General features: G+C 34.9%; 1 protein-coding gene across 1 annotated transcript; it reads left to right on the top strand.

The window, feature by feature from the left end:
* Positions 1 to 4,486: 4,486 nt before the first annotated feature.
* On the top strand, positions 4,487 to 7,230 carry LOTGIDRAFT_138885 (hypothetical protein; the record flags this gene model as incomplete). The annotated part of the gene is made up of 3 exons (XM_009049130.1): positions 4,487 to 4,596; positions 5,281 to 5,502; positions 7,095 to 7,230. The coding sequence occupies 3 exons, from the start codon at positions 4,487 to 4,489 to the stop codon at positions 7,228 to 7,230; spliced, it is 468 nt and encodes a 155-aa protein (XP_009047378.1).
* Positions 7,231 to 9,867: the final 2,637 nt, after the last annotated feature.

Genomic DNA, 9,867 nt, shown 5'->3' with positions numbered 1-9,867 from the left:
GTTATTCTCTATAACTACAATCCCACGGACAGCCCACTCCTGTTATTCTCTATAACCACCATCCCACGGACAACTCTCTCCTGTTATTCTCTATAACCACTATCCCTCTGACAACCCTCTCCTGTTATTCTCTATAACCACCATCCTACTGACAACCCTCTCCTGTTATTGTCTATTACCACCATCCTACTGACAACCCTCTCCTGTTATTCTCTATAATCACCATCCCACAGACAACCCTCTCCTGTTATTCTCTATAACCACCATCCTACTGACAACCCTCTCCTGTTATTCTCTATAACCACCATTCTACTGACAACCCTCTCCTGTTATTCTCTATAACCACAATCCCACAGACAACCCTCTCCTGTTATTCTCTATAACCACCATTCTACTGACAACCCTCTCTTGTTATTCTCTATAACCACCATTCTACTGACAACCCTCTCCTGATATTCTCTATAACCACAATCCCACAGACAACCCTCTCCTGTTATTCTCTATAACCACCATTCTACTGACAACTCTCTTTCAATCAATTTGTGGTTCCTTCAATTCCACCAAAACAAGGTGTTTGATAACGTCACTTATCTTGAAATCTGTCATTGCTTAAAACCTTACATAGTTGACTAATCATGTAGGCATAATGATTAAAGAGCTTCATGAATTATTCATTTGGTACAAGAAATATTTAGATTATTCGTGAATATATTTTGAATAGATTAAGATCATGAATAATGAATAAAAAGATTAGAATCTTAATGAAAAAATTATTACAATGCTCTAGGTAAAATAGATTTTTTTAGTGTTTAAAGGATGCAGAAGAGATTAGATAAATATGCACAAATTTGATAAATTTAGGCAAGGAAAATTTGGAATTGAAACAGTCATGATCAATTTTTGCTGCAGCTAAATTGTAGGAATTGGGCTCATTTGCATCAGGCTTTATGCTTGTTAAAGATACCTTAAGGTGCACAAGCGGTCTTGGTTGGAGATCTTTGTTGCCGATTAAAGTCTTGAGTAAAATGTTGCGTATGCCCGTACTTCCACTTCAAGGTTATCACGACCCTGACAGGATTTATAATATCAAACAAGTTTGATATTTGTCGCCAATAGTTTTATCATCTGCAAAACAGACCATCATCATCCAATCAGATTCATTTTCCTTTCAATTGCACGATCCACACATGATAATCTACATGGTGGAAAAAGACCGACTGGAGATTTTTGTCTCCTCGCGTGCCTGTGCCAGTGAAACTTTTGACAAGACTCTAGTTGGCGATAAAAATCTCCAACCAAGATCGTTCATGTGCCCACACCTTTAGCAGTTGGGGAAAAAAGCTAATCCTCCTATATTGAAAAATTTACTGTTAAATTTCAACTTTTACTGACTCTTTTAGAGAGTCCATATAGTTAATGTTTGTCATCTTGTCATCCCTTGCAGAGGGTACACAATGTTTGTCAGATCTTTCAGAGAGTTCATAGTTAATCTGTAGTAACATATGACCAGAGTTGTATATCCAGAAGCGGAATGAATTTAGAGCCAGTCTGGAAACTGAAACATGATAGTCAGAGAACAGAATTCTTATCTTCTGACTGTATTTCTCTTAATGACAAAATAAACAGCCTTTGTCAAGTTCTGACTATAAAATCTATAACAATTATTGTTGTCTTCAAGGACAAACAGTGACCCAGTTAACAGTTATTCCAACGGCTCATGACATGGAGTTTTACATCCTGATTTTTGTCCAACCCACTATAGTCACTTTTGGACTGATAAGCAGACTATCTTAAGGGATGGACAAACCTTGTTAGCTATGTGAACTCACTGAAAGAACTGACATGTGACAAACATTAGCCATGTTGACTCTCTGAAAGGGATGACAAGTTGGCAAACCTTATTAGCTATGTGGACTCTATTAAAGGGTTAACAAGTAGAAAAATTTTGTGGACTCTCTGAAATGGATGATAAGTAAACAGTTATGCAGAGTTTCTTACAGGGATAAACATTGATATGTGGAAGGAATTATCAGCTGTGTGTATTCTCTGAAAGAGATGCCAAGTTGACAAACTCACTCACACATTGGAAGCAGGTGTTCTGACAGAGATGTGTACTTTCTTCAAAGGAAGTTCTGTACTGTGCCTGAGTAACTAAGTTCGACACCTGATATACTGATAAAGGTTTCATATCCTAATCATTTCTAATAGCAAACATTCAAATGAAATGAAATATCTAGAGCTACATTAAATTAATAGTTCAGTTGTTAAAATGCTTTTGAATGGCATTATTTTACTCATTTAATAAATAGGAAATTGTGAGTCTATGAGAAATAAAACCACAAATAATGGATTTTCTATTGTATATTGACTGAATTATATCGCCAATAATTTTATCTGTGGGACATGATTACCACTAGTCATATATTGGTATTGTCATAGCAACATCTATTCCTCCTTTAAAGGGATTGTGAAGAGGTTTTCTAAAATTTGTATGTGTATCGGGGACACTGATAGCACCAATTTGCACTATTCCAATTTTCAATCAGATGTCTGTGATTCCTGCAATTCCAAAAAAAATAAGTGTTTGATGACGTCACTAATCGCGAAAGGTCTTATGTGATACAAGCATATTTTGCCATTAGTGACATCATCTATTTTTTGTGGAATTGAACATTATGTTCGTTATATATCTTACACTATCATTTTGGGTCTTCGCAGATAAAAAAAAATCCCATCCCCATACATCTTCAAGTATCATAACATCTAGTGTCAATCTATTTTAATGTAAATGATATTTTTATGAGTTGTGATGCATCAAATATTCATCAGATGATTTGTTACAATGACAATGTTGTTATTAAAGGTATATTCTTATCTAAATATTTACTTTACCAGTTGATAGAGTTTAATTTCAGATATCTGTATAGTAATCTAAATGATTACTTTACCAGCTTATAGAGCTCAATTTCTGATATCTGTATAGTCATCTAAATATTTACTTTACCAGCTGATAGAGCTTAATTTCAGCTATCTGTATAGTCGTCTAAATAATTACTTTACCAGCTGATGGAGCTCAATTTCAGCTATTTGAATAATCATCTGAATATTTAATTTACCAGCTGATAGAGCTTAATTTCGGCTATCTGTATAGTCGTCTAAATAATTACTTTACCAGCTGATGGAGCTCAATTTCAGCTATTTGAATAATCATCTGAATATTTACTTTACCAGCTGATAGAGCTTAATTTCGGCTATCTGTATATTCATCCAAATATTTACTTTACCAGCTGATAGAGCTTAATTTCAGCTATCTGTATAGTCGTCTAAATAATTACTTTACCAGCTGATGGAGCTCAATTTCAGCTATTTGAATAATCATCTGAATATTTACTTTACCAGCTGATAGAGCTTAATTTCGGCTATCTGTATATTCATCCAAATATTTACTTTTCTGGCTGATAGAGCTCAATTTTGGCTTTCTGTATAATCATCTAAATATTTACTTTACCAGCTGATAGAACTTAATTTCATCTATAAGTACTTTCAGAATTCTCCTGCAATGAATACAATAGTACCACGGAAATTTGGACTTTTATCAATTCCACAGCCTTATTTACAAACTCAGGGTTTGATTTAGATTGAAAGATTTGATTAGCAACCTGTCAAACCAATTAAAAGTTTTGGCTAAAAGTTGAATTTTGATTTGCATTTCATAATAATTTGGTAGCAATTTAAAATGCTCCAAAGAAAACCTTCAAATATATAATTTGATTTGATTCGTGGATCGTCATGATAAATTTTTATTTTGGCTAATCGGAGGAAATATTGGATTTTGCGATGCGATACCACTTTATTTGAAGCCTCTGTGCAGTAGTGTTGAAACAGTTAATCAGTTAACCGATTTCGGGTAGTATTTCACGGGTAACCGGGTCTGATTTGAGATAATCGGTTAACCGTCAATTTTATAAGAAGTAAAAACTATTAGTTTTATACCAGTTGTGGAACCAGTACACTGATTCGCGGTGACTCCAATGAGATACACTCATTACACTGACCCCACAACTGATGTAAAAACCTTTGATCTGTTAGAGACTGTAGCAATGAGTCCGTCTGAACTCTGTCATGAAATCTTACTTTGAAGCAGACGCGGGTTGTTTGGTATCTGTTGATCTGTACCGACAATTCACTGGGAACTATCCAAAATCTTCCTGGGTACTCATTTACACTTACTCTAGTTTAGTTAACGGTGAGTTACCGCCAGAAATGTGGTTTTTGACTCCTTTTATAATCTTTAGTAATTAACCAGGATTAACCAGGTAACAAACGGTTATTGCCAACGATTACCCGGTTCGTAAAATTCATTAACCGTTTCAACACTACTGTGCAGATATTATGATGTCTCAAGAATAAGCTGACTTAAGATTCAAAGAAACATGATGTTTCAGTACAGTAGGATGTAAAACTCTTTCATTCTATTCTAGATAAAATGGGTCGAAGATTAAATATAGAGAATTTAACAGATGAAGAATGTGAGAAGATTTTAGCTGTTATACAGAAAGATTTTACATTGAGACAGAAAGAAAAAGAGAGGTTGGGGTAAGTAACAGACGGCGTTCATGAAAGATCTTAAATCTTATAATTGCAAAGTATAAAGTTGTTGTATATTGTTTTCTGAGTTTAATTATGTGTATCATAAACATAACATCAATCTGCACCATTCCAATTTCCTATCAGATGTCTGTGGTTTGTGCAATTCCATTAAAACTATGTGTTTGATGATGTCACTAATGGCAAAGGGCCGTATATGATAAAGCATATATTTTATGAGGTTTTTGTAACCATTTCAAATCCTAAGACTAGTAGGAATTCTTATGGACTCTTTTTATGCACATTATTTAGAATTACAACAAGCACAATTAATCGTAGCTTGTCTGAATTAATTTGTTAAACCAGAGGCAGGAGTTTGGTTTTTCCTTAAAATCCCCCCTCCCCACACACCTAATTGATATCACTCCTAGAGTTTTGTTTTTGAGTTATTAGATTTGCCATCTGTGATCTGAAGAAAACTTTCTTTAAATTGTGTTCAGTCCTCCAATACAGACTTTATAGCTTACTTTGGATCATGGATGGCAAGTAACCTACAGAAAACTCAAATCGGAAATCATAATGGTTTTGTCGCTGTCCAGGCAAAATTTCTGCTTTTACCCACTTCTGGTGTTTCACAAGCCCAATGAATTGTTAAGTGCAGTAACGTAAGATGTCTTCTCTTGTATTTTGTAGAACTCTTGAAGAAAAGGTTGACCAAGAAAAGCAGAAGCAAACTATTTTAGCCGAACAGAAAAAATTTAACGAGAGTTGCTGTATAAGATGTTGTCAACCTTTTGGTCTGATTTTCAACAGACGTCAAATTTGTCGACTCTGTGAATTCAACGTTTGTAAATCATGCCGAGTATATTTTAAAGAATTTCGTGGTTACGCCTGCAACTTCTGCCTTGAACAAAGGTAGGTAACTCCAAATAGCTTTGAATTTGGTTTCTTTGAAAGAGAGATATAACTAACTGACTAGATCTCATCTCATGCTTCTTACTGTTTCTGATAAATAATCCTCATCAGGACAGCTATTTTAGGAAATTGAGGTCAAATTTCAGAATAAGCTTTTAGGGGTACGAGCAAAAATTAGCTGAAGCTAACTATTGCATTGTTCACTGATTTTATGGGTGTATTGTCTAGATGTTAACTCAATTTTATGTTTATTGGGGACACTGATAACCTCAATTTGCACCATTCAAATTTTCTATCAGACGTCTGTGGTTCCTGCAATTCCACTAAAACTAAGTGTTGGATGACGTCACTAATCACGAGGGGCCTTATGTGATAAGTATATTTTGTGCTTAGTGACTTAATCAAACATTTAGTTTTAGTGGAATTGCAGGAACCACAGACGTCTGATAGAAAATTGGAATGGTTTAAATTGATGCTTTCAGTGTCCCTGATACACATAAAGAGTTTTCAAACATCTTTACAATCCCTTTAACTGATAGAGACTGAAGTCAGCTACCTTTCAGAAAGTCTAAGCTCTGTCTACAATTAATTAAAGTGATAAAGCAACTAATTAGATCACTATATCTCTGAAAATTTGCTGATATGTAGATAAATTGTATGTAAACAAGTTTAAATAATGAAGATGCATTCCACATGCATGACTAAACATCTTGAATAAGACAAATACCTAAAACAGATTTTGTAATGTGCAACTTGATGTAGTAAACTATACAGTTACTTTGACATGAAAAACATCCTGAATACAAATATTATACTCAAATTTAAAATTGGACTTCAGGGCAATTGTTCGTAGCTTTGTTATTTGAGTAAAATGTTTTTAACGCCTACAGATGAATATATTTCATGATGTCACTAATCGCGAACTTTGGCCCTATGTGATAAATCATAATATGTGATTAGTGGTGTCATCAAAAACTTAGTTTTAATGAAATTGCGGGAACCACAAATGTCTGATTGAAAATTGGAATGGTGCAAATTGATGCTATCAGTGTCCGCGATACACATTTAGAAAACCCCTTTACAATCCCTTTAAAAGTAGAAAGTGAAGAACCAAATAGAGTCCAGAGCTAGGTGCACACACAGAAAATGTTTGCTCTGTCTGGCTCTGTCTAGAAATTAAAGGAATACTACTTCTTAGAATGGACATAAAATTTAAAGTCTCAAACTTAGTCAATAAGAGTATATAATCATCAGTTAGACTTACCAGGTGTCAAGACTAAAGAATAGAATCTCTATATAAGATGATATATCTATTAAACTAAATAATTATTGAAATACACTTCTAAGCGTGTTTCAAAATTACTTATTTTTATAGATTTATTAGATTATAGAGAGATTCTGTTGTATAGTTATGACACCAGGTAAGTCCACTGATGAGTAAAGACTCATTTTAACCAAGTTTAAAAATTTAAAATTTTTGGTCATTCTGAGACGTAGTATACCTTTAACAAAGGCTTTTCAAATTCAATCTCAGGCTTGTTTGTCTGTTTGCAAGACTGTCAAAGTGATTCCAAACTATTTGAATTTTTCAGGGATTTGAAGCACAAGTCTTGTGATTGGTTTTATACCAGTGTTTGTAGAAGGTTTAAAAGATTTGGAAGTGCGAAGGTTGTCAGGTCACTTTACAAGAGAAAAAGCTATTGTAAGTTGAAACTCAGACCAGTTTAAATTTCATTGGTAGCACTCGATTGGTGAGTTCTGAACAGGTTTTGTCTGTTCCTGTTCTGTCATCAATCGAATGGAGTGGAAGCAGAATATGTTTCCCCCCATCTATTTCAATTTCCACCTTCTTGAGTTACGTCTGCACCTATAATTTTTTCGGCACATGTGAAAAGTGTTCTGAACTCTGTTCCAACTTGTTTTATTGATTCCATGAATCCCGAACATGCGGAACTCACCAATCGAGCGCCTTCATTAAACTCTACATCAGACCAGTTTCAATTTCTTTATTTTATGTCTGGAGACTAAAGGGAGATAATTTGATTTTGCAAAGAGTTTTCTCCCTTGACTTGTCCAGCAATTCAAAACATGAGATATCTAAGAAAAGTGGATTGAATACTGCTGTTTTGAAAATTTTCCTCATTGCTCACTACAAGATGTTGCCCAATTATTAGTCATTAATTGGGTATTTTTCTCTCTCCAGTTCCTTTCCCACCATTAATTGGGTATTCTCTCTCTCTCTCCAGTTCCTTTCCCACCATTAATTGGGTATTTATCTCTCTCCAGTTCCTTTCCCACCATTAATTGAGTATTTTTCTGTGTTTCAGCTGATAGTGAGTTAGACAGTGGGTACGACCCCTCTCTCTCTCTCTCTCTCTCTCTCTCCTCTAGTTCCTTTCCCACCATTAATTGGGTATTTTTCTGTGTTTCAGCTGATAGTGAGTTAGACAGTGGGTACGACCCCTCTCTCTCCAGTTCCTTTCCCAATGTTCACAGTGGACATAAATTCCGAGCTAGTGTTCAGGGAGTTTTCGACAAGAATTACCACAATGTTACTTGTAGTGAGGAGGAGATAGACCAATTAGATAAGGGTGAGTTGATATTTTTTTGCACAAAATCTGGGCCCATTTTGAAATTGCAAATGACATAAAAGTGTCAAATTCCTTAACATACTCTTATTTTTATATTGCAGTCACCCATGTCCGTAGTTCAGTCCGTCTACAATTGCTCATAAACACTCTACAAGACACAATTCTTGACTGATTTTGACAAAACTTGGTATGAATGTTTGTAATCACCCAAAGATAAAGCCTATTGAAAATCAGAAGAATCAAAAAATATTTAGTATAAATTATTGCCCTTGTTCTTGAAAATGCTTTCAAATTTAGCTCTAAAACACTAACAGGCATGATTGTTGCTGGATTTTGACAATACTTGCTTTTATTACTCAGTCCTGCGCTGAAGATTGAATATTTATTTTCTAGAGTGTTAACGAGCTTGATTTTAGGGGCTGTATAATACACAGCTCTTGTTCAGTGAGCTTGCTTATTTGTATCGCTTAAAGGCTTACAAATAATATTACAAAACTCTTTCCATTTCACAGTCTTTCAATCTTCTACATTTGATATACTTGTTGTTTGTCCAAACAAAATACAAAATATATAAAAAAAACATATTCAGTTCTAAAGGTGCCCTCACACCTTAGCGATAACCAGTTGCTATGGTTGCGAATAATGAAAGTGGTCATGAGTTTCGAATGCAACTCACAACTCATTTGCATGAGAGTTGCATTCGAAACTAATGACTGTTATTCTTATTCTCAAACATAGGCAAGTGGTGATCACTATTTTATGAGAGCCACTAAAGAAAAAAAACAAATGTACAGTGTTAAGGCTACTAACATAAAGATCTGAAATTTCTTGGGTGTTTTTCTACTCGTTTGATCTCATAGGATATTAATTTTTGTAGTTTTTTTGACCTTTGGTATGAAAAAGTTAAATTATGTTCATCAAGGAAGTAATATATCTGCATTGTCCATCTTGTATGGTCAACATGACCAGGAATTGTTGTGTTGTAGTTTTACATAAACTGTTGGTTCAGATCTGCAGCCATCTAGTATCTAGAAATTCCTGAAGGCAGATGCCGCTTGAGCCTGAGGAACTGAGGGCTGACAGAGGCCCCCAGACGCCAGCAGATTTCAGATGACTTGAGATGAAATTTGAGAATTAAGAGGGGTTAATTTTCACTTTCACAAAATAAGACCAATCACAGGCCGAAGGGGGAAAGCCATGGCCTATTGGTCTTCCCCCTAAATAGACTACTGTCTGCAACACAGTGTTAAGTCCTATCATATTGATGAAAAGTGCCAGTCCAATGATGGAAAAATTCGAGCAAATTCTTAATTCATGGGTCATAGAACAAACAAGGTAAGGTAAAAAGTTTGACCCATGTTTTTGTCCTGTGTCACACCTCCAAGTTTATACCAGACATGATTGACAACATGATTGTCTCCTGAATGCACTGTCCAAAATTTATGAAAGGAGGGTCTAATTTTGCCTCCAAAAGCCACACCTTTAAACCTACTAAATTCCTCACTTCAAATTGTTGTTTTTGAGTCGCAATTTACACCAGAAGGTGTGCAGACGACATTTTGAATTTGACCCACGATTGAGTTTAAACAAATTTCACATGTAGAGTTAAATTTCTAAAAACAAAAGTTCAAGTTTGCGTTTAGAATTTTGAGAAGAAATTCTGTTAGGGTTAAAATGTTGTGTCTCACCCCCAAATTTGGCTTAAATTTTTTTCTGCTCATTTTCATTAGCCAGCCATGTCTGACTATAGTGTGAATATATGGCTAGGATTAGC

Source organism: Lottia gigantea, assembly GCF_000327385.1.
Source record: "Lottia gigantea unplaced genomic scaffold LOTGIsca_130, whole genome shotgun sequence".
NCBI lineage: Eukaryota > Metazoa > Mollusca > Gastropoda > Lottiidae > Lottia > Lottia gigantea.
Note: the sequence above shows the minus strand (reverse complement) of the source record. Positions and strands in the feature narration are given on the sequence as shown.